This window comes from Salmo trutta, chromosome 39 (genome assembly GCF_901001165.1).
Source record: "Salmo trutta chromosome 39, fSalTru1.1, whole genome shotgun sequence".
Taxonomy (NCBI): domain Eukaryota; kingdom Metazoa; phylum Chordata; class Actinopteri; order Salmoniformes; family Salmonidae; genus Salmo; species Salmo trutta.
In genome coordinates this window covers 3,777,690-3,802,061 of record NC_042995.1, presented here as the reverse complement: position 1 = coordinate 3,802,061, position 24,372 = coordinate 3,777,690, and the positions used below count along the sequence as shown (strand labels likewise).

The 24,372-nt window shown below is 47.2% G+C and overlaps 1 protein-coding gene across 1 annotated transcript in view; it reads right to left on the bottom strand.

Moving 5' to 3' along the window:
* LOC115179836 (tetraspanin-7) overlaps positions 1 to 24,372 on the bottom strand; it is a 37,347-nt gene that overhangs the window by 2,829 nt on the left and 10,146 nt on the right. The window contains exons 2-7 of the mRNA XM_029741664.1: positions 13,930 to 14,118; positions 4,143 to 4,217; positions 3,782 to 3,877; positions 3,375 to 3,530; positions 3,215 to 3,298; positions 1,801 to 1,882 (exon numbers count right to left, since the gene is read on the bottom strand). Coding sequence (XP_029597524.1) covers positions 1,814 to 1,882; positions 3,215 to 3,298; positions 3,375 to 3,530; positions 3,782 to 3,877; positions 4,143 to 4,217; positions 13,930 to 14,118 — 669 coding nt within the window. The 3' untranslated portion in view covers positions 1,801 to 1,813. The remainder of the gene's footprint in view (positions 1 to 1,800; positions 1,883 to 3,214; positions 3,299 to 3,374; positions 3,531 to 3,781; positions 3,878 to 4,142; positions 4,218 to 13,929; positions 14,119 to 24,372) is intronic.

The following is a 24,372-nucleotide window of genomic DNA, read 5'->3' as shown; positions in this document are numbered from 1 at the left end:
CTGACAAAAACTAGGGCAAAGCAATTGGCTAGGTGCTGCTCTGTTTCAGCTGTCGTGGGCAGCCTAGCTGTTTGGAGAAGGAGACCAGTTGGCTAGGTACTTCTCTGTTTCAGCTGTCGTGGGCAGCCTAGCTGTTTGGAGAAGGAGACCAGTTGGCTAGGTACTGCTCTGTTTCAGCTGTCGTGGGCAGCCTAGCTGTTTGGAGAAGGAGACCAGTTGGCTAGGTACTGCTCTGTTTCAGCTGTCGTGGGCAGCCTAGCTGTTTGGAGAAGGAGACCAGTTGGCTAGGTACCGCTCTGTTTCAGCTGTCGTGGGCAGCCTAGCTGTTTGGAGAAGGAGACCAGTTGGCTAGGTACCGCTCTGTTTCAGCTGTCGTGGGCAGCCTAGCTGTTTGGAGAAGGAGACCCGTTGGCTAGGTACTGCTCTGTTTCAGCTGTCGTGGGCAGCCTGGCTGTTTGGAGAAGGAGACCAGTTGGCTAGGTACCGCTCTGTTTCAGCTGTCGTGGGCAGCCTAGCTGTTTGGAGAAGGAGACCCGTTGGCTAGGTACCGCTCTGTTTCAGCTGTCGTGGGCAGCCTAGCTGTTTGGAGAAGGAGACCAGTTGGCTAGGTACCGCTCTGTTTCAGCTGTCGTGGGCAGCCTAGCTGTTTGGAGAAGGAGACCAGTTGGCTAGGTACTGCTCTGTTTCAGCTGTCGTGGGCAGCCTAGCTGTTTGGAGAAGGAGACCAGTTGGCTAGGTACCGCTCTGTTTCAGCTGTCGTGGGCAGCCTAGCTGTTTGGAGAAGGAGACCAGTTGGCTAGGTACTTCTCTGTTTCAGCTGTCGTGGGCAGCCTAGCTGTTTGGAGAAGGAGACCAGTTGGCTAGGTACTGCTCTGTTTCAGCTGTCGTGGGCAGCCTAGCTGTTTGGAGAAGGAGACCAGTTGGCTAGGTACCGCTCTGTTTCAGCTGTCGTGGGCAGCCTAGCTGTTTGGAGAAGGAGACCAGTTGGCTAGGTACTTCTCTGTTTCAGCTGTCGTGGGCAGCCTAGCTGTTTGGAGAAGGAGACCAGTTGGCTAGGTACCGCTCTGTTTCAGCTGTCGTGGGCAGCCTAGCTGTTTGGAGAAGGAGACCAGTTGGCTAGGTACTGCTCTGTTTCAGCTGTCGTGGGCAGCCTAGCTGTTTGGAGAAGGAGACCAGTTGGCTAGGTACCGCTCTGTTTCAGCTGTCGTGGGCAGCCTAGCTGTTTGGAGAAGGAGACCAGTTGGCTAGGTACCGCTCTGTTTCAGCTGTCGTGGGCAGCCTAGCTGTTTGGAGAATGAGACCAGTTGGCTAGGTACCGCTCTGTTTCAGCTGTCGTGGGCAGCCTAGCTGTTTGGAGAAGGAGACCAGTTGGCTAGGTACTGCTCTGTTTCAGCTGTCGTGGGCAGCCTAGCTGTTTGGAGAAGGAGACCAGTTGGCTAGGTACCGCTCTGTTTCAGCTGTCGTGGGCAGCCTGGCTGTTTGGAGAAGGAGACCAGTTGGCTAGGTACTTCTCTGTTTCAGCTGTCGTGGGCAGCCTAGCTGTTTGGAGAAGGAGACCAGTTGGCTAGGTACTGCTCTGTTTCAGCTGTCGTGGGCAGCCTAGCTGTTTGGAGAAGGAGACCAGTTGGCTACGTACTGCTCTGTTTCAGCTGTCGTGGGCAGCCTAGCTGTTTGGAGAAGGAGGTGCTTTCTGTACCCTTGAGTGCCACGCATACAGGGACCTTTGAAATGTTTGGATCCTTTTTAAGTACATTTGATTGGTGGATTCAAAAAAAGTATTTGTGTGTGTGTCAGACTCACCTGCACCTCACTGCTACACCATCTCATATTGGTTGGCAGTGATAAGCCGCGACAGACAGCATGCCAACAGCATACCAAATGACTGAAGAGAAAGAGAGAGAGTGTGAAAAAGAGAGAGTGGCAGAAAGAGAGAGTGAGATAATGGGGACGAGAGAGAGGAGAGTGGGAGAGAGAGCGAGAGAGAGAGAGAGCGAGAGAGAGAGAGAGAAAAAGAGAGAGAGGGAGAGAAAAAGAGAGAGAGGGGTGGTGATGAAAATGAGTCAGTTCCAACAGCACACAATAAATCATCTCTTAGAGTTCCTCAGTCTTCCCTCCACCATTCCCCTCTTTCCTCCCCCCTCCATTCTCCCCCTCTTCCCTCTATCCTCCCCCTCTTCCCTCCACCCTCTCCCTCTTCCATCCATCCTCATTGCCGGGGGATGGAGGGCCAAGGAGGGATCAGGGAAGGAGGAGAGGAGGGATCAGGGAAGGAGGAGAGGAGGGATCAGGGAAGGAAGAGAGGAGGGATCAGGGAAGGAAGAGAGGAGGGATCAGGGAAGGAAGAGAGGAGGGATCAGGGAAGGGAGAGAGGAGGGATCAGGGAAGGGAGAGAGGAGGGATCAGGGATAAGATGCATTAAAGGGGTGGCTGCTCCTCTAAGAGGTGTCATTGATCTCTCTGCCACCCCTCCTTCTCCCCTCGCCGCTTCCCTCCATAACGTTTACGGTGCAATTAATGGGCTCGGGACTGCAGAAGAGCAGGCCGTCGCAGGTCACAGCATCCACGGAGACACACACACACTCTCACTCTCTCTACCTACCTCCCCCAGGCCCATTAAGGGTAATGGAGGGGGTCGCTGTGACGACGAGTGGCGCTGTGGGGCTAATCGAGCATGTCAGCCCGAGCAGGAGGTAACGACCACACTCGCGCAGAGTAGAGAGAGAGAGAGAGGAGAAATGAGGAGAGAGCGAAGGAGGGAGAGGAGAAATTAGGAGAGGGAGAGAGAGGAGAAATGGAGAAAGAAGAGGAATGGAGAGAGAGGGAGAGAGAGGAGAAATGAGGAGAGAGAGAGGAGAAATGGAGAGAGAAGAGGAATGGAGAGAGAGGGAGCTGGAGAAGGAAGGAGGTAGGGGAGAGAGAGAGAGTGTGTGTGTGTCTGTATGCGTATGTGGAAAAGTGAGAGGGATGGAGAGCGTGTGTGTGTGCTCTTGTACTCTGGTCTGCATAATAGTTCCTGAGGCGCGCCTGAATGGTATGTGTGTGATGGAACAGGCTCTGAGTGGCGGACTAGCTGATTGGGTCTGAAGGAGCAGCGGTGAACATCGCCCCAGCCGTGTGTAATCATTAATAACCTGCACTGGGCACACGCTCACACACACACACACACACACACAGAAGGAGAGTGGAAGAACAGCTGGTCCATACTGTTACTTACTTGTGAGACAGCTATTCCAAATGTCACTCCAGCAATGATCCCCATGTTAGTCTCAATGAAGTCAGTCACCAGCTCATAACAGCCCTGTAGAAGACAAGACAAGTGAGTGTGTTTGTCAGTGTGTATGGTGTGTGTCTGTCTGTCCGTGTGTGTGTCTGACCTGCTGGTGGACCTTGCTGGGGGCTATGGTGACATTGCGCAGGTCAGAAGAGATACAGTCAGAGATGCTGGCACAGCAGCTGGGTGGGATGCCGTTGTTAGGGAACCAGACACTGGACAACCAGCTTGTGTAGTTCAACACACCACAGCATTTCAACTGGAGGGAGAGAGGGGGATAGAGAGAGATGGAGAGGGAGAGAGAGCAAGAGAGAGAGAGAGATGGAGAGGGGAGAAAGAGCAAGAGAGAGAGAGAGAGGGATAGAGAGGGAGGGGAGAGAGAGAGAAAAAGAGAGAGGGATGGAGAGAGCAAGAGAGATAGAGAGAGGGGGGTTGGAGAGAGAGAGAGATTTATCACAATCCGTTTTTAATCACAATCCTAATTTGGCTGTCAAAATCACCATCACTCACACTGCGCTGCACATTGTCCACAGCCAGGCTCCTCTCGTCCTGGGAATTGTAGTTCTTCACCGCCTCACTGAAGGTCCTCTGGAAGGTTCCCTTTATCTGGGAACACAAACACACAGTTCTTGTTGTGTTCAGTTGTTGTTGTGAAACAGATGGACACTCTGACTGATTGAATGAATTCTTATCCCCATGAATTCTGCCCACTGGGCACACACTGGTTGAATCAACATTGTTTCCACGTCAGTTCAACAAAATTACGTTGAACTAACGTGGAATAGACGTTGAATTGACATCTGTGCCCACTGGGTGGGTACTCATGATCTTGTGGGTGAGTGCCAGAGGCAGGTATGGCAGGGCCACCTACCTCATGACGAAAGACAAAGCCGGAGATGCCAGCCACAAGCTCTGCCAGGAAGATCAAGGACAGGAACATGGCATACTGCAGAGAGAGGGCACACAGGGCGCCACAAAACGGCCACTGAGTTACATTTTGCAGACTTTCTCACCATTTGCTTACAATAAGATCCTCGAAACACTGCAAGGAACGTTGAATGACAGTAGGAAAGGAAGACATTTTTTAAATCAAAAACGAAACAAAGACAGAAACAAACCCACTGGGCAAACAAACTGGTAGAATTAATGTTGTTTCCACGTCATTTCAATGATATTACGTTGAACCAATGTGGAAAAGATGTTGAATTCTGTTTCTTCCCCATTGGGAAGAAATAGACACATTTGAGTTACTCGGATGACAACTTCTCCTTGCTCTCACCAACTCCTCTAGCTCTCACCAGCTTCTCCTAGCTCTCACCAACTCCTCTAGCTCTCACCAACTTATCCTAGCTCTCACCAACTTCTCCTAGCTCTCATCAACTTCTCCTAGCTCTCACCAACTTCTCCTAGCTCTCACCAACTTCTCCTAGCTCTCATCAACTTCTGCAAGCTCTCACCAACTTCTCCTAGCTCTCACCAACTTCTCCTAGCAGTCATGAACTTCTCCTAGCTCTCACCAACTTCTCCTAGTTCTCACCAGCTTCTCCTAGCTCTCAACAGCTTCTCCTAGCTCTCAACAGCTTCTCCTAGCTCTCAACAGCTTCTCCTAGCTTTCACCAACTTCTCCAACTTGTCAAACCTCTCATCAACTTCTCCAACTTCTCCTAGCTCTAACCAACTTCTCCTAGCTCTCACCAACTTCTCCTAGCTCTCACCAACTTCTCCTAGCTCTCACCAACTTCTCCTAGCTCTCACCAACTTCTCCTAGCTCTCACCAACTTCTCCTAGCTCTCATCAACTTCTCCTAGCTCTCATCATCTTCTCCTAGCTCTCATCATCTTCTCCTAGCTCTCATCATCTTCTCCCATTTCTCATACCTCTCATCCACTTCTCCTAGCTCGCACCAGCTTCTCCTAGCCCTCACTAACTTCTCCAACTTCTCATAGCTCTCATCAACTTCTAGCTCTCTCACCAGCTTCTCCTAGCTCTCACCAACTTCTCTTAGCGCTCATCAACTTCTCCTTGCTCTCACCAACTTATCCTAGCGCTCACCAACTTATCCTAGCGCTCACCAACTTCTCCTAGCGCTCACCAACTTATCCTAGCGCTCACCAACTTATCCTAGCTCTCACCAACTTCTCCTAGCTCTCACCAACTTCTCCTAGCTCTCACCAACTTCTCCTAGCTCTCACCAACTTCTCCTAGCTCTCACCAACTTCTCCTAGCGCTCACCAACTTCTCCTAGCGCTCACCAACTTCTCCTAGCGCTCACCAACTTATCCTGGCTCTCACCAACTTCTCCTGGCTCTCACCAACTTCTCCTGGCTCTCACCAACTTCTCCTACCTCTCACAAACTTCTCCTACCTCTCACAAACTTCTCCTACCTCTCACAAACTTCTCCTAGCTCTAATGAACTTCTCCTAGCTCTCATCAACTTCTCCTAGCTCTCATCAACTTCTCCTAGCTCTCACCAACTTATCCTAGCTTTCACCAACTTCTCCTACCTCTAATGAACTTCTCTAGCTCTAACCAACTTATCCTAGCGCTCACCAACTTCTCCTAGCGCTCACCAACTTCTCCTAGCTCTCACCAACTTCTCCTAGCTCTCACCAACTTCTCCTAGCTCTCACCAACTTCTCCTAGCTCTCACCAACTTCTCCTAGCTCTCACCAACTTCTCCTAGCTCTCACCATCTTCTCCTAGCTCTCATCATCTTCTCCCATTTCTCATACCTTTCATCCACTTCTCCTAGCTCTCACCAGCTTCTCCTAGCCCTCACTAACTTCTCCAACTTCTCATAGCTCTCATCAACTTCTAGCTCTCTCACCAGCTTCTCCTAGCTCTCACCAACTTCTCTTAGCGCTCATCAACTTCTCCTTGCTCTCACCAACTTATCCTAGCGCTCACCAACTTATCCTAGCGCTCACCAACTTCTCCTAGTTCTCACCAACTTCTCCTAGCTCTCACCAGCTTCTCCTAGCTCTCACCAGCTTCTCCTAGCTCTCACCAACTTCTCCTAGCTCTCACCAACTTCTCCTAGCTGTCACCAACTTCTCCTAGCTGTCATCATCTTCTCCTAGCTCTCATCAACTTCTCCAACTTCTCCTAGCTCTCACCAGATTCTCCTAGCTCTCACCAACTTCTCCAACTTGTCATACCTCTCATCAACGTCTCCTAGCTCTCACCAACGTCTCTTAGCTCTCATCATCTTCTCCTAGCTCTCACCAACTTCTCCAACTTGTCATACCTCTCATCAACGTCTCCTAGCTCTCATCAACTTCTCCAACTTCTCCTAGCTCTCATCAACTTCTCTAGCTCTCATCAACTTCTCTAGCTCTAACCAACTTCTCCTAGCTCTCACCAACTTCTCCTAGCTCTCACCAACTTCTCTTAGCTCTCACCAACTTCTCCTAGCTCTCATCATCTTCTCCTAGCTCTCATCAACTTCTCCCATTTCTCATACCTCTCATCAACTTCTTCTAGCTCTCACTAACTTCTCCTAGCTCTCACCAACTTCTCCTAGCTCTCACCAACTTCTCCTAGCTCTCACCAACTTCTCCTAGCTCTCACCAACTTCTCCTAGCTCTCACCAACTTCTCCTAGCTCTCACCAACTTCTCCTAGCGCTCACCAACTTCTCCTAGCGCTCACCAACTTCTCCTAGCTCTCACCAACTTCTCCTAGCTCTCACCAACTTCTCCTAGCTCTCACCAACTTCTCCTAGCTCTCACCAACTTCTCCTAGCTCTCACCAACTTCTCCTAGCGCTCACCAACTTCTCCTAGCGCTCACCAACTTATCCTGGCTCTCACCAACTTCTCCTGGCTCTCACCAACTTCTCCTGGCTCTCACCAACTTCTCCTACCTCTCACAAACTTCTCCTACCTCTCACAAACTTCTCCTACCTCTCACAAACTTCTCCTAGCTCTAATGAACTTCTCCTAGCTCTCATCAACTTCTCCTAGCTCTCATCAACTTCTCCTAGCTCTCATCATCTTCTCCTAGCTCTCATCATCTTCTCCTAGCTCTCATCATCTTCTCCAACTTCTCATAGCTCTCATCAACTTCTAGCTCTCTCACCAGCTTCTCCTAGCTCTCACCAACTTCTCTTAGCGCTCATCAACTTCTCCTTGCTCTCACCAACTTATCCTAGCGCTCACCAACTTATCCTAGCTTTCACCAACTTATCCTAGCTTTCACCAACTTATCCTAGCTTTCACCAACTAATCCTAGCTTTCACCAACTTATCCTAGCTTTCACCAACTTCTCCTACCTCTAATGAACTTCTCTAGCTCTAACCAACTTATCCTAGCGCTCACCAACTTATCCTAGCGCTCACCAACTTCTCCTAGCGCTCACCAACTTCTCCTAGCTCTCACCAACTTCTCCTAGCTCTCACCAACTTCTCCTAGCTCTCACCAACTTCTCCTAGCTCTCACCAACTTCTCCTAGCTCTCACCAACTTCTCCTAGCTCTCACCAACTTCTCCTAGCTCTCACCAACTTCTCCTAGCGCTCACCAACTTATCCTAGCTTTCACCAACTTATCCTAGCTTTCACCAACTAATCCTAGCTTTCAAACTTATCCTAGCTTTCACCAACTTCTCCTACCTCTAATGAACTTATCCTAGCGCTCACCAACTTCTCCTAGTTCTCACCAACTTCTCCTAGCTCTCACCAACTTCTCCTAGCTCTCACCAACTTCTCCTAGCTCTCACCAACTTCTCCTAGCTCTCACCAACTTCTCCTAGCTCTCACCAACTTCTCCTAGCTCTCAACAACTTCTCCTAGCTCTGACCAACTTCTCCTAGCGCTCACCAACTTATCCTAGCGCTCACCAACTTATCCTAGCGCTCACCAACTTATCCTAGCGCTCACCAACTTCTCCTAGCTCTCACCAGCTTCTCCTAGCTCTCACCAACTTCTCCTAGCTCTCACCAACTTCTCCTAGCTCTCACCAACTTCTCCTAGCTCTCACCAACTTCTCCTAGCTCTCACCAACTTCTCCTAGCTCTCACCAACTTCTCCTAGCTCTCACCAACTTCTCCTAGCTGTCATCATCTTCTCCTAGCTCTCATCAACTTCTCCAACTTCTCCTAGCTCTCATCATCTTCTCCTAGCTCTCATCATCTTCTCCTAGCTCTCATCATCTTCTCCCATTTCTCCTAGCTCTCACCAGCTTCTCCTAGCCCTCACTAACTTCTCCAACTTCTCATAGCTCTCATCAACTTCTAGCTCTCTCACCAGCTTCTCCTAGCTCTCACCAACTTCTCTTAGCGCTCATCAACTTCTCCTTGCTCTCACCAACTTATCCTAGCGCTCACCAACTTATCCTAGCGCTCACCAACTTCTCCTAGTTCTCACCAACTTCTCCTAGCTCTCACCAGCTTCTCCTAGCTCTCACCAGCTTCTCCTAGCTCTCACCAACTTCTCCTAGCTCTCACCAACTTCTCCTAGCTGTCACCAACTTCTCCTAGCTGTCATCATCTTCTCCTAGCTCTCATCAACTTCTCCAACTTCTCCTAGCTCTCACCAGATTCTCCTAGCTCTCACCAACTTCTCCAACTTGTCATACCTCTCATCAACGTCTCCTAGCTCTCACCAACGTCTCTTAGCTCTCATCATCTTCTCCTAGCTCTCACCAACTTCTCCAACTTGTCATACCTCTCATCAACGTCTCCTAGCTCTAATGAACTTCTCCTAGCTCTCATCAACTTCTCCTAGCTCTCATCAACTTCTCCTAGCTCTCATCATCTTCTCCTAGCTCTCATCATCTTCTCCTAGCTCTCATCATCTTCTCCAACTTCTCATAGCTCTCATCAACTTCTAGCTCTCTCACCAGCTTCTCCTAGCTCTCACCAACTTCTCTTAGCGCTCATCAACTTCTCCTTGCTCTCACCAACTTATCCTAGCGCTCACCAACTTATCCTAGCTTTCACCAACTTATCCTAGCTTTCACCAACTTATCCTAGCTTTCACCAACTAATCCTAGCTTTCACCAACTTATCCTAGCTTTCACCAACTTCTCCTACCTCTAATGAACTTCTCTAGCTCTAACCAACTTATCCTAGCGCTCACCAACTTATCCTAGCGCTCACCAACTTCTCCTAGCGCTCACCAACTTCTCCTAGCTCTCACCAACTTCTCCTAGCTCTCACCAACTTCTCCTAGCTCTCACCAACTTCTCCTAGCTCTCACCAACTTCTCCTAGCTCTCACCAACTTCTCCTAGCTCTCACCAACTTCTCCTAGCTCTCACCAACTTCTCCTAGCGCTCACCAACTTATCCTAGCTTTCACCAACTTATCCTAGCTTTCACCAACTAATCCTAGCTTTCAAACTTATCCTAGCTTTCACCAACTTCTCCTACCTCTAATGAACTTATCCTAGCGCTCACCAACTTCTCCTAGTTCTCACCAACTTCTCCTAGCTCTCACCAACTTCTCCTAGCTCTCACCAACTTCTCCTAGCTCTCACCAACTTCTCCTAGCTCTCACCAACTTCTCCTAGCTCTCATCACCAACTTCTCCTAGCTCTCAACAACTTCTCCTAGCTCTGACCAACTTCTCCTAGCGCTCACCAACTTATCCTAGCGCTCACCAACTTATCCTAGCGCTCACCAACTTATCCTAGCGCTCACCAACTTCTCCTAGCTCTCACCAGCTTCTCCTAGCTCTCACCAACTTCTCCTAGCTCTCACCAACTTCTCCTAGCTCTCACCAACTTCTCCTAGCTCTCACCAACTTCTCCTAGCTCTCACCAACTTCTCCTAGCTCTCACCAACTTCTCCTAGCTCTCACCAACTTCTCCTAGCTGTCATCATCTTCTCCTAGCTCTCATCAACTTCTCCAACTTCTCCTAGCTCTCATCATCTTCTCCTAGCTCTCATCATCTTCTCCTAGCTCTCATCATCTTCTCCCATTTCTCCTAGCTCTCACCAGCTTCTCCTAGCCCTCACTAACTTCTCCAACTTCTCATAGCTCTCATCAACTTCTAGCTCTCTCACCAGCTTCTCCTAGCTCTCACCAACTTCTCTTAGCGCTCATCAACTTCTCCTTGCTCTCACCAACTTATCCTAGCGCTCACCAACTTATCCTAGCGCTCACCAACTTCTCCTAGTTCTCACCAACTTCTCCTAGCTCTCACCAGCTTCTCCTAGCTCTCACCAGCTTCTCCTAGCTCTCACCAACTTCTCCTAGCTCTCACCAACTTCTCCTAGCTGTCACCAACTTCTCCTAGCTGTCATCATCTTCTCCTAGCTCTCATCAACTTCTCCAACTTCTCCTAGCTCTCACCAGATTCTCCTAGCTCTCACCAACTTCTCCAACTTGTCATACCTCTCATCAACGTCTCCTAGCTCTCACCAACGTCTCTTAGCTCTCATCATCTTCTCCTAGCTCTCACCAACTTCTCCAACTTGTCATACCTCTCATCAACGTCTCCTAGCTCTCATCAACTTCTCCAACTTCTCCTAGCTCTCATCAACTTCTCTAGCTCTAACCAACTTCTCCTAGCTCTCACCAACTTCTCCTAGCTCTCACCAACTTCTCTTAGCTCTCACCAACTTCTCCTAGCTCTCATCATCTTCTCCTAGCTCTCATCAACTTCTCCCATTTCTCATACCTCTCATCAACTTCTTCTAGCTCTCACTAACTTCTCCTAGCTCTCACCAACTTCTCCTAGCTCTCACCAACTTCTCCTAGCTCTCACCAACTTCTCCTAGCTCTCACCAACTTCTCCTAGCTCTCATCATCTTCTCCTAGCTCTCATCAACTTCTCCAACTTGTCATACCTCTCATCAACTTCTCCTAGCTCTCACCAACTTCTCCTAGCTCTCACCAACTTCTCCTAGCTCTCATCAACTTCTGCTAGCCTTCACCAACTTCTCCTAGCTCTCACCAACTTCTCCTAGCTCTCACCAGCTTCTCCTAGCTCTCACCAACTTCTCTTAGCGCTCATCAACTTCTCCTAGCTCTCACCACCTTCTCCTAGCTCTCATCACCTTCTCCTAGCTCTCACCAACTTCTCCTAGCTCTCACCAACTTCTCCTAGCTCTCACCAACTTCTCCTAGCTCTCACCAACTTCTCCTAGCTCTCACCAACTTCTCCTAGCTCTCACCAACTTCTCCTAGCTCTCATCATCTTCTCCTAGCTCTCATCAACTTCTCCAACTTGTCATACCTCTCATCAACTTTTCCAACTTCTCCTAGCTCTCATCAACTTCTCTAGCTCTAACCAACTTCTCCTAGCTCTCACCAGCTTCTCCTAGCTCTCACCAACTTCTCCTAGCTCTCACCATCTTCTCCTAGCTCTCATCATCTTCTCCTAGCTCTCATCAACTTCTCCCATTTCTCATACCTCTCATCAACTTCTCCTAGCTCTCACCAGCTTCTCCTAGCTCTCACCAACTTCTCTTAGCGCTCATCAACTTCTCCTAGCTCTCACCACCTTCTCCTAGCTCTCACCACCTTCTCCTAGCTCTCACCAACTTCTCCTAGCTCTCACCAACTTCTCCTAGCTCTCACCAACTTCTCCTAGCTCTCACCAACTTCTCTTAGCGCTCATCAACTTCTCCTAGCTCTCACCACCTTCTCCTAGCTCTCACCAACTTCTCCTAGCTCTCACCAACTTCTCCTAGCTCTCACCAACTTCTCCTAGCTCTCATCAACTTCTCCTAGCTCTCATCAACTTCTGCTAGCCTTCACCAACTTCTCCTAGTTCTCACCAACTTCTCTTAGCTCTCATCTACTTCTGCTAGCCTTCACCAACTTCTCCTAGCTCTCACCAACTTCTCCTAGCTCTCACCAACTTCTCCTAGCTCTCACCAACTTCTCCTAGCTCTCACCAACTTCTCCTAGCTCTCACCAACTTCTCCTAGCTTTCACCAACTTCTCCTAGCTTTCACCAACTTCTCCTAGCTCTCACCAACGTCTCTTAGCTCTCATCATCTTCTCCTAGCTCTCACCAACTTCTCCAACTTGTCATACCTCTCATCAACGTCTCCTAGCTCTCACCAACTTCTCCTAGCGCTCACCAACTTCTCCTAGCGCTCACCAACTTATCTTAGCTCTCACCATCTTCTCCTAGCTCTCATCATCTTCTCCTAGCTCTCATCAACTTCTCCCATTTCTCATACCTCTCATCAACTTCTCCTAGCTCTCACCAGCTTCTCCTAGCTCTCACCAACTTCTCTTAGCGCTCATCAACTTCTCCTAGCTCTCACCACCTTCTCCTAGCTCTCATCACCTTCTCCTAGCTCTCACCAACTTCTCCTAGCTCTCACCAACTTCTCCTAGCTCTCACCAACTTCTCCTAGCTCTCACCAACTTCTCCTAGCTCTCACCAACTTCTCCTAGCTCTCATCAACTTCTGCTAGCCTTCACCAACTTCTCCTAGCTCTCACCAACTTCTCCTAGCTCTCACCAGCTTCTCCTAGCTCTCACCAACTTCTCTTAGCGCTCATCAACTTCTCCTAGCTCTCACCACCTTCTCCTAGCTCTCATCACCTTCTCCTAGCTCTCACCAACTTCTCCTAGCTCTCACCAACTTCTCCTAGCTTTCACCAACTTCTCCTAGCTCTCACCAACGTCTCTTAGCTCTCATCATCTTCTCCTAGCTCTCACCAACTTCTCCAACTTGTCATACCTCTCATCAACGTCTCCTAGCTCTCACCAACTTCTCCTAGCGCTCACCAACTTCTCCTAGCGCTCACCAACTTATCTTAGCTCTCACCATCTTCTCCTAGCTCTCATCATCTTCTCCTAGCTCTCATCAACTTCTCCCATTTCTCATACCTCTCATCAACTTCTCCTAGCTCTCACCAGCTTCTCCTAGCTCTCACCAACTTCTCTTAGCGCTCATCAACTTCTCCTAGCTCTCACCACCTTCTCCTAGCTCTCATCACCTTCTCCTAGCTCTCACCAACTTCTCCTAGCTCTCACCAACTTCTCCTAGCTCTCACCAACTTCTCCTAGCTCTCACCAACTTCTCCTAGCTCTCACCAACTTCTCCTAGCTCTCATCAACTTCTGCTAGCCTTCACCAACTTCTCCTAGCTCTCACCAACTTCTCCTAGCTCTCACCAGCTTCTCCTAGCTCTCACCAACTTCTCTTAGCGCTCATCAACTTCTCCTAGCTCTCACCACCTTCTCCTAGCTCTCATCACCTTCTCCTAGCTCTCATCACCTTCTCCTAGCTCTCACCAACTTCTCCTAGCTCTCACCAACTTCTCCTAGCTCTCACCAACTTCTCCTAGCTCTCACCAACTTCTCCTAGCTCTCACCAACTTCTCCTAGCTTTCATCAACTTCTGCTAGCCTTCACCAACTTCTAATAGTTCTCACCAACTTCTCATAGCTCTCATCTACTTCTGCTAGCCTTCACCAACTTCTCCTAGCTCTCACCAACTTCTCCTAGCTCTCACCAACTTCTCCTAGCTCTCACCAACTTCTCCTAGCTCTCACCAACTTCTCCTAGCTCTCACCAACTTCTCCTAGCTTTCATCAACTTCTGCTAGCCTTCACCAACTTCTCCTAGTTCTCACCAACTTCTCATAGCTCTCATCTACTTCTGCTAGCCTTCACCAACTTCTCCTAGCTCTCACCAACTTCTCCTAGCTCTCACCAACTTCTCTTAGCTCTCACCAACTTCTCCTAGCTCTCACCAGCTTGAGCATCCATGGGCTCCCGCGGCAGGTAGCGAAGCATCCAAACAGTCCGAACACGATGATGCATGTTCCGGTGCCGATGAGAACGTAAGGAGCATTGGTGGAGCTGTCAGCGATGATAGATATGTACGCACCCAGCATAAACTTCCCCCATAGTCCCACAGCTAAGAGGATCGCCCCCGTGATCTGGAGAGAGAGAGAGAGAGAGAGAGAGAGAGGTGAGATAAGATGAAAGAGCATTAGAGCCCTGTCACTGAAAAGTCATCAAGGGCATCCCTGGAGTTTTCAGACCCATAGAGATGATAGGTGGCACAACTAACACAACCATCACAGCTTCATGCTGAATGACACGTTACATAGGATATGAAATGTCAGTGGTCTGTTTAAGCAGTCGTCCATAAAACCAGTCAAATTCTCTGTGTAATAAACCATTGATTACACTGTAAATGATACACTGCCGATCTACTATAATGCTGTTAGTGGCACTGGAGATAGCTCTTTGCTGCCACCCAATGAAAGAAACTGAATCCTCACTGCATGGCTCATGAGACAGAAGAGAAAGCGAGACATTTTATAGGCTGTTTTTTTCTGGTTAAAAATAACTAATACTTACTAAGTAGACCAGACCCAGCTGCTGTCAAGTTTTCAAGATATTTCACTTTCAAAATACAGAAATCATGCCGTATGATGATTTCTGTATTTTGAAAGTTACATATCTTGAAAACTTGAGTGCCGACAAGCAACATTTTTTGGGACAATGTCAACAATGGGTCTATGAAACAAATACAAATTCCATTAAGTAGATGGGAACTGTGAACATTTGTTTCAATGGCAAACAGCCTTCATGGGATATCTTGATTTTTCCACCATCTTTGGCCCTACTCATGAATGATGACTGGTTCCTGACCATGTATCGTGACCAGGAAAAACTCCATATTCATAAGGAGAAAAATATTTTTTTCATAGAAGGTTAGGAGAACTTACACCACAGGTTAGGATAATTAATGTAGCAGGTTAGGAGACTGAGATTTATTTTACCTTTGTTTAACCAGGTAGGCAAGTTGAGAACAAGTTCTCATTTACAACTGTGACCTGGCCAAGATAAAGCAAACCAGTTCGACACATACAACAACACAGAGTTACACATGGAGTAAAACAAACATACAGTCAATAATACAGTACAAAAGCAAGTCTATATACAATGTGAGCAAATGAGGTGAGATAAGGGAGGTAAAGGCAAAAGGCCACGGTGGCGAAGTAAATACAATATAGCAATTAAAAAACACTGGAATTGTAGATTTGCAGTAGGTGAATGTGCAAAGTAGAAATACTGGGGTGCAAGGGAGCAAAATAAATAAATAAATACAGTAGGGGAAGAGGTAGTTGTTTGGGCTAAATTATAGATGGGCTATGTACAGGTGCAATGATCTGTGAGCTGCTCTGACAGCTGGTGCTTAAAGCTGGTGCGGGCGATAAGTGTTTCCAGTTTCAGAGATTTTTGTAGTTCGTTCCAGTCATTGGCAGCAGAGAACTGGAAGGAGAGGCGGCCAAAGGAGGAATTGGCCCTGGGGGTGACCAGTGAAATACACCTGCTGGAGCGCGTGCTACGGGTGGGTGCTGCTATGGTGACCAGCAAGCTGAGATAAGGTGGGACTTTACCTAGCAGGGTCTTGTAGATGACCTGGAACCAGTGGGTTTGGCTACAAGTATGAAGCGAGGGCCAGCCAACGAGAGCGTACAGGTCGCAGTGGTGGGTTGTATATGGGGCTTTGGTGACAAAACAGATGGCACTGTGATAGACTGCATCCAATTTGTTGAGTAGGGTGTTGGAGGCTTTTTTGTAAATGTATGTAAGTGTATGCTATGTATCGGCCATTGAGAGGCTTTGAAGCCACCTGTCGGCCATATTGGCACTCCCCAGTAGGACCAGTCCTTCACAGGAATACATGGAATGCTACTGTATTTCAGTTAAATGTTCCAAGAACATGTATTTAAGTATTTTTTGTTGAAGTGGGGACAGTAACATTAGCAATAAAACAAATTATACTTTAAGGAATATGTTTTCATATATTGTTATTTTATGTTTAGCTCACATAATATAATAGTATGCATTAATGTGTCTGCAACAGAATAAACGAGGCAAAAACAAATGTACACATTACATGCGTTTCTATTGCTTCGAAAATATGTTTTACAACTGAGGGAGTGCCAACACAGCGCCCCCTATCAGTCATCTAGTGTATAAATAAATAATTGTGTGCACCAGACTACTGTGTCGAGCCCTCTAGTAGTGTGTTCTTGAACCAGCAGATGGTGCTGTGGTTATTGGTAAAGACTGGAATTTGGTATTTTATTAGGATCCCCATTAGCTGTTGTGAAAGCAGCAGCTACTCTTCCTGGGGTTCACACAGAACATGAAACATAATACAGAATGACATAATACAGAACATCATTAGACAAGAACAGCTCAAGGAATACAGCAGTGGCACGTCCACCTGTCCAGAGCAGAAGATGCCATTCCCTTTGATGAGGAAAAAAAATCATAAAAACTGTCCTGAACAGTGTGAGATTGTGGGTCTAGAAAGGAAGGCTACTACTGGTACTATCTAACCTCAACATGTACCTGGTAAATTATTATTTGACTTTTATTTAACTAGGCAAGTCAGTTAAGAACAGATTCTTATTTACAATGATGGCCTACCCCGGCCAAACCCTAACCCGGACGACGCTGGGCCAATTGTGCACCGTCCTATGGGACTCCCAATCATAGCCCATGGTGATACAGCCTGGAATTGAACCAGGGTCTGTAGTGACACCTCTAGCGCCACTCCAGAGCCCCACATATACACAAAAAACATGGGTCTCCTCCTCCATATCATTAAATGAATGTGGAGTGAAAAGTGGGTTAATGTATTCACTTTGGGGATTTGGGGTCCTTGTTCAAAGCAGGGGTTCCACTCAAGGACTGGGTTCTCCATGGAGTTCCTCTCTATATCTCTCCATTATTATTAATTTATGCATATTTCAGTCATTAATTAACAGCATATGTGTGGTAGGGAAGATCAGGAATCAGGATTACATCTAAAATTACAATAACTGGAGTTCCTTTCTTTGTAAAACCAGTTAGCAGTTCGCAGGGTTGGGTCAAGGTTTTCTTCATAGTTAAGGCGGCTAGTCGTCCCTTACTTCAGTGACATCACTGAAGAAACTTTCACCCCTGCCCTCAACCATAACTAAATATGCTTATCTTATCTCACCTTATAGCTTCTCTGATAGAAGATCACTCCTCCCTTACACACGCCAGAAGGCGTTGGCACACCTGGTGTGAGATGTGAACGCAGTATCATAAGACTCTTAGCCCACCAGTGCTCTGCCATAAATATCAGCCTATTCAATATTTTATTTAACCAGGCAAGTTAAGTTAAGAACAAATTCTTATTTACAATGACGGCCTAGGAACAGTGGGTTAACTACCTTGTTCAGGGGCAGAACGACAGATTTTTACCTTGTCAGCTCAGGGATTTGATCTAGCAACCTTTCGGTTACTGGCCTAATGCTCTCACTAGGCTACCTGCCGCCCCAAACCAATATGTGTCTAACCCACACAGAACAGCAGCAGAGGAAGACTTTATCGGAGAGATCTATATCAAAGATGGTGGATAAATAAAGAGGTCCCACTCAGGTTGTTTAACATTGAAAGAAACGGTCACAGTTCTGGTCTGCTTAAGGGGTGGCTCTCCCACAGGCCCCAATGCATTAGCAGCTGGGTCTGGTAGGCTTAGTTCATTGACTGTATATGAACCAGAAAAAAGTTCCCCCCCAGATCGGTGTGTCTCATGGCCATGCTAATGACTGTGTGACACAGATACCAGAGCTGCATGCTGCTGAGGCACAGAAAGAACTGCATCACCACAGTTTCAGACCAGGAAGGAGTGCATGGTAGTAGTGGCACAGCTAAGAAATTCCCTTATCATTGCTATGCCTCATGGTTAACATGACAACGAACACGGCAGAGAGGAAGCACATGGAAAAAGGCTACCTAACCACTGATACAAGGTCAGATATTTTGTCATTCCCCTGATGGTTAAGTTTAGTATAGGAGTTAGAGAGATCTGATCCTAGTTCTGTGGTAAAGGGCAACATCTACCTTGAGCAGTGGAACAGGGTCTGCATCCCAAATGGCACCCTATTCCCTACATAGTACACTTCCCATAGGGCTCTGGTCAAAAGTTGTGCACTATATAGGGAATAGGGTGCCATTTGGGACGCAAATGGCATCACCTCCCTGTAGCCATTATGCGTTGGGAAATGCTGTTGTGATTCTGAGCATGTCTGGTGCTGGCCGTGCGTCAGAGGCCCGCTGACACATACAGAGCAGCTTGTCTGCCTCCCTCCCTGCCCCCCTCCCTGTCTGCCATTCTCCCTCCCTCCCTCCCTGTCTGCCTGCCTGCCTGCCTGCCTCCCTGCCTCCCTGTCTGTCTCCATCCCTGTCTGTCTCCATCCCTCCCTGTCTGTCTGCCTGATTACCCAAGAACACAGCATGAGAAGGAACAGCAACACTCTCACAGATGGAGTGAGTCAGACACACAGAGAGAGAGAGAGAGAGAGAGAGAGAGAGAGAGAGAGAGAGAGAGAGAGAGAGAGAGAGAGAGAGAGAGAGAGAGAGAGAGAGAGAGAGAGAGAGAGAGAGAGAGAGAGAGAGAGAGAGAGAGAGAGAGAGAGAGAGAGAGAGAGAGAGAGAGAGAGAGAGAGAGAGAGAGAGAACGAAAGAGAGGAAGACAAAGGGAGGGAAGAGAGAGTGTATTTAGTGAGAGATAGAAGAGAGAGAGATTAAAGAGAGTGAGAGATGAGTCACTGCCCGACATGTAGCATGACACTTAGACAGCGCTGTTGAACACATCTGAGAGATAGCATATGAATGAGTTCTCTCTGTCCCCATCTCATGCCCATCCACTGTCTCTTCTCTAGTAATGTCTGGGAGCAGCGGCAGGTTCATTTCCCTGTAATGTACCGTTCCCCTGTCCTCAGTTTCCTCTCCTCTACAGTGTTCATGTCTTATTCAACGTGACACTATGAATGATTCATGGAGCCATCTGCTGTAGCAAGCGAGGGGCCCCCTACATGCTCCATCAGCAGGGGATACCGTCCTAGGCAGGAGGGATTAAGGGGAGAGGGTGTGTGTGTGTGTGTGTGTGTATATATGTGTGTGTGTGTGTGTGAGGGGACTGACAAAAAGAGCCCCGCTAAAATGAAGCAGAGGCCCTGTGGGGTGTGTTGCAGTCGGCGGCCATATTGGCCTCAGTTAACTCAGCAGGGCTATGTGTTTAAGTATTTATGTGTACTGTATATTATCTCAGCTGGGACGTTACACCACAGTCATGAGACATGGTCATAGGGTTTCAACCCTTTACTGCCGGTTACACTGCACGTGTTTTGGTTACAGTAAAAATAAATTCAACATCTGAAACACAAATGTATACACGATGCTAGATGGCGAAGTCCCTTTACACTGTGATGTACTGTGTGTAGCCTATGTTGATTTTGAGTGAACTAGGGCTTGCGGAGCAGGAATAGGCAAGTCAGCCATTTTACCTATAAACACTGAAGTTCCCAGTCTGTTAAAGTGAGCCACTTTTATCAGAGTCCGTCGCGGATGGTGCACAGGAGCTAGTTTCATTTCAACACCAGATTGGAGTCTTCACACAGCCTGACAGAGGTAATGGAATTCGTCAGCTATGGCAATTTCCCTCCGGACATTCTCCTCATCCGTCTATCACTGCAGCTGCTGGCCTCGCAGAAATACAAAATGAGGTTTGTGAAGATAGTGGTACAACCACATGCTGTTTTTTACTGACGATGGGTTCGAGGTAATATTTCTTGGCAAGCTACCAGCACCCGTATGCAGTCCCAATACATCTGGTCGATGGCAAACCATTTGTGGCTTTTAATATACAGAACGAGAAAGGAACTAGAAATAAGAGCACCATGACAACTCCTCAGACTTTGAACAGGTTCAGTCCTGATGGGCAGATTCATGTTGTTTTCTGTGACAACAGAGTAAGGCAGACGCCAGGACAGCATTGGGTCACCACTGTCACCACTCAGAGGATTAGGATGAACCGTGGGGGATTTTTATGTCATGACGTTGTTCCAAACAGAGTTGCCACTGACAGTTGTCAACCCTTAATAATCACTATAGTGGGCAGTTAGTAACTTAAAGGTTGAGCTCTAAATGTTTTTTCATGTCAGGATTGCTCATATCCAGAGACACTTTGTTGTAGATGGAATGTAATGTAGCGCCCTATATGGCCGAGCTAGACTAAAAAGATCCACAGCTCACCCCAAACCTTTCTAGACAAGACGAGACTTCCAAGAACTGAGGTGGCACGATATGTACTCTAGTGTGATTTCACTTTCACATCTCACAGTGTGACACGTAGAGGTGTCAGAATCCTGTCCTAGAGCTGAGGTACTGGGCCGACAGCAACAACGGTTCAACCTGTTTTGATTGTCTTACTTATTGCTCTCTTCAAGCACTCTCCTGACTCTCCTCAAAAGAGTGGCCCCGTGATACCAGGAACAATCCACAGAAAAACACTAACAGAAAGAGATTTGTCGATAAACAATAATGAATAATTGATTCGATTTAGAGAGCTTTTCCAGATGCTCAGACTAGACGCTTCACATTGTGTAAGAGGAAACACACGTCATCCACCACCACTGGGCAGGGTCTGTGATTGGAGGTGCCTCTATGTATAAATGAGACGGCTGGGGCCGAGGCCTGACTAATGGTCTGACCATCTGCCCTGGCAGGTGCACTGATGCTCATGCAAACATGAGACGACATCGCACCTTTATGCTGTGCCACTGTGAGCTGCGGGAAGAGCCTTTGAGATAGAGCTTTAGTTTCGGTAGAAATACAGTAAGGGGAACATGATGAAGAGACACACACGCAAGGAATTTAGGTAGGAGACCCCCTTGGATCATTATTATTCTGTATCTGAAAGCCAGCAAGGCACTTGTGTTTGCTTTGGTGTTGCATCAACAAGAATTGCTGCTCTGTTCTGCTCTGTTCTGTTCTGTCATGTTCAGCTCTGTTGTGCTCTGTTCTGTTCTTTTCTGCACTACTCTGTTCTGCTCTGCTCTGTTCTGTTCTGTTCGATTCTGCTCTGTCCTGCTCTGTTTGGTTCTGCTCTGTTGCTTTGGATCCTGATGTTCCTGGAGCAGGGAAGCAGGGGGAGCCACGCCCCTATGTTCCCTATAGGATTCCAGCCACTCACAGCAGGACTACAGTCACACTCCATCCTCCCCTGGGAGCCAGCTAAACAACACTGAGCCACTTCCTGACAGATTAAACACAGCACATGAACGATGCCTGGAGTAAACCACCAACAACAACAGAACAGACACCTTTAACAAGCCGCTCATCTGGCTCACACCGTCTCATCCAGCTTTCTCCTTTAAAAACAACACGGCTACAATCAAACCAGACAGACAAAAGAATCTGTGGGAGATACAGGGACTCAGTGTTTCCCCAGAACAGTCGCTCAGTGGATGGCAGAGCGGGATAAATGGCAGGGAGGGTGATGTAGAAATGAAAAGAGCACATTAGATTTCAAAGGGGAAGCGCACCCTCCTTCTCCTCTTAGCACAGACATGATCAAAGGCACTGTTGTTCTATGGGCTCTCAAAGCCAGGCTCTTATAGTTGAATCTCGTTCAAATAAAATGCTTTTTTTGTTTTGTTATTTTTTTGTTTACTTTAGGATGGGGGGGGGGGGGGTTGAAGGGGGACTAGAATCAGAGTGAAAATGAAACCCCAATCTGAATTCTGTTACAGAAATCTTGACATCTGAATGTGTTTTATTGAAACTCCAATGTGGTGTTCAAGAAATGTTATGTTGCATAACTGACAGCCCACCTGAATAAATACTTACTATAGAATTGTGTAGTATACTGTAGAATACTATACTACACACTGTAGTATCCCTCAATAATGTGTAGTACATACTATAGAATTGTGTAGTACACTGTAGAATACTATAGTTAATACTACAGTATTATCCCCAAAAAGTACAATGTCTGCAAAAACACAACATTTTTTTAACTATAGTAACAATACAGTATTTAATTTGCATATAACCTGCCTATTCTCCTCCCCCATATCCCAATTTGTGCCAGCCAAAAGTGAGAAACCTACATGCCAAGTACAGTATAGACCATATATTGTGTTATAGAAAAGAACTGAAGCTCTCAACTATCCATTCAGACTCCAGTCCTACCTACCTACAGGTTATGGAAAATTTGCTCTTTTAGAATTTGTCCAGTAGGATAATAAAAAGATAAAACAAAAACACTATAGCAAATACTACAGCAATGTCTGCAAAAACACTATAGTAAATATTACAGTAATGTCTGCAAAAACACTACAGTAATTAATGTGTGCATGCATGACAGCATGGATCAGAACGTTTGATGTCGCCTGATGGCAGCCCTAACAGTATTACAATGATTGCTTTGTTGCGGGCCATTAAATTCACTTAGTCTGTGTAGTGAGTGATCAATAACATTCACCTCTGAAATACAAACATTCTACTCCAGAGGACTTTGGTGTTTCTAGAGTGAATCTGTGCTTCTAATGTAACCAGCTGGAACTACAACAATGATAGAACTCCAAGATTACTCTGTAATGCAAGTTGATGGGGGTCAACGACAGAATTCTCTACATCATTGGAGGTAATGAACACAGACAAAGAAGACAAGTGTTGTGCTCGTCAAGGTGGATAATGACATCCTAAAATGGTCCTTAAAGCGACAGCCATATTGTGCATCCTTGGCTGAGCACACCACAGGCCTCCTTCTCTGCACTACTCTTCAGACCCAGAGGGATTGTCTGAGCTTCCGAAGTGGAAAAGGAAGATGGAAATGATTGCATTTATACTGTACATTAGGGTTGACTACTCTGAGCTATACAGTAGTAGCTGAAACAGCTAGCAGAAACTGAAGGTAAGGGTACCTCTCAACCATGGTTTATATGTAAATGTCTGTTCACTTTTGATTAATGAGAGGGAGGGAGAGAGAGAAAAATAGAGAGGGAGAGAGAGAGACAAAGAGAGAGGGAGGGAGAGAAAATGTGAAAGAGAAACAATCGGAGAAGGCAGAACGAGGGGGATAGAGAGAAAGAGGGGGATTCACATCATTCACTGGTGCTGGCAGGGTTTCTGAGTTGGACTGATCATTAGTTCATTAAAGGCTCAAAATGGTGCCAAGTAAAGTACGATGCTTGGGAATTTAACTATAAGCTCAACAAGGCTCCCTTGCTCTCTCAGAAAAGTTGTGGGTCCATTCTACAGTGAAGGAACCAAACTAAACCAGGCAGTACACAGAACCAACGGGGGAGTTCATCTCCATGGCAACGGCAGTCTCAGCAGCCCGCCTGCCTGCCAGCCAGCCTGTGTGGCCATGAGAGTTACTATTGTGTTGTGTTGGTCTCACTATAACCTGCCATTGTCCCTGTTTTCACACCCAATACTTTTCTTCTGCGCCATGTTGTTATTGGATAGGTGTAATAACAGTCAGCCTGGCAGGCAGCAGTGTTGTTATTGGATAGGTATAATAACAGGCAGCCTGGCAGGCAGCAGTGTTGTTATTGGATAGGTGTGATAACAGGCAGCCTGGCAGGCAGCAGTGTTGTCATTGGATAGGTGTAATAACAGGCAGCCTGGCAGGCAGCAGTGTTGTCATTGGATAGGTGTAATAACAGGCAGCCTGGCAGGCAGCAGTGTTGTTATTGGATAGGTGTGATAACAGTCAGCCTGGCAGGCAGCAATGTTGTCATTGGATAGGTGTAATAACAGGCAGCAGTGTTGTTATTGGACAGGTATAATAACAGGCAGCAGTGTTGTTATTGGACAGGTGTAATAACAGGCAGCCTGGCAGGCAGCAGTGTTGTTATTGGATAGGTATAATAACAGGCAGCCTGGCAGGCAGCAGTGTTGTTATTGGACAGGTATAATAACAGGCAGCAGTGTTGTTATTGGATAGGTGTAATAACAGGCAGCCTGGCAGGCAGTGTTGTCATTGGATAGGTGTAATAACAGGCAGCCTGGCAGGCAGCAGTGTTGTTATTGGATAGGTGTAATAACAGGCAGCAGTGTTGTTATTGGATAGGTGTAATAACAGGTAGCAGTGTTGTTATTGGATAGGTGTAATAACAGGTAGCAGTGTTGTTATTGGATAGGTGTAATAACAGGTAGCCTGGCTGGCAGCAGTGTTGTCATTGGATAGGTGTAATAACAGGCAGCCTGGCAGGCAGCAGTGTTGTTATTGGACAGGTGTAATAACAGGCAGCAGTGTTGTTATTGGATAGGTGTAATAACAGGTAGCCTGGCTGGCAGCAGTGTTGTTATTGGATAGGTGTGATAACAGGCAGCCTGGCAGG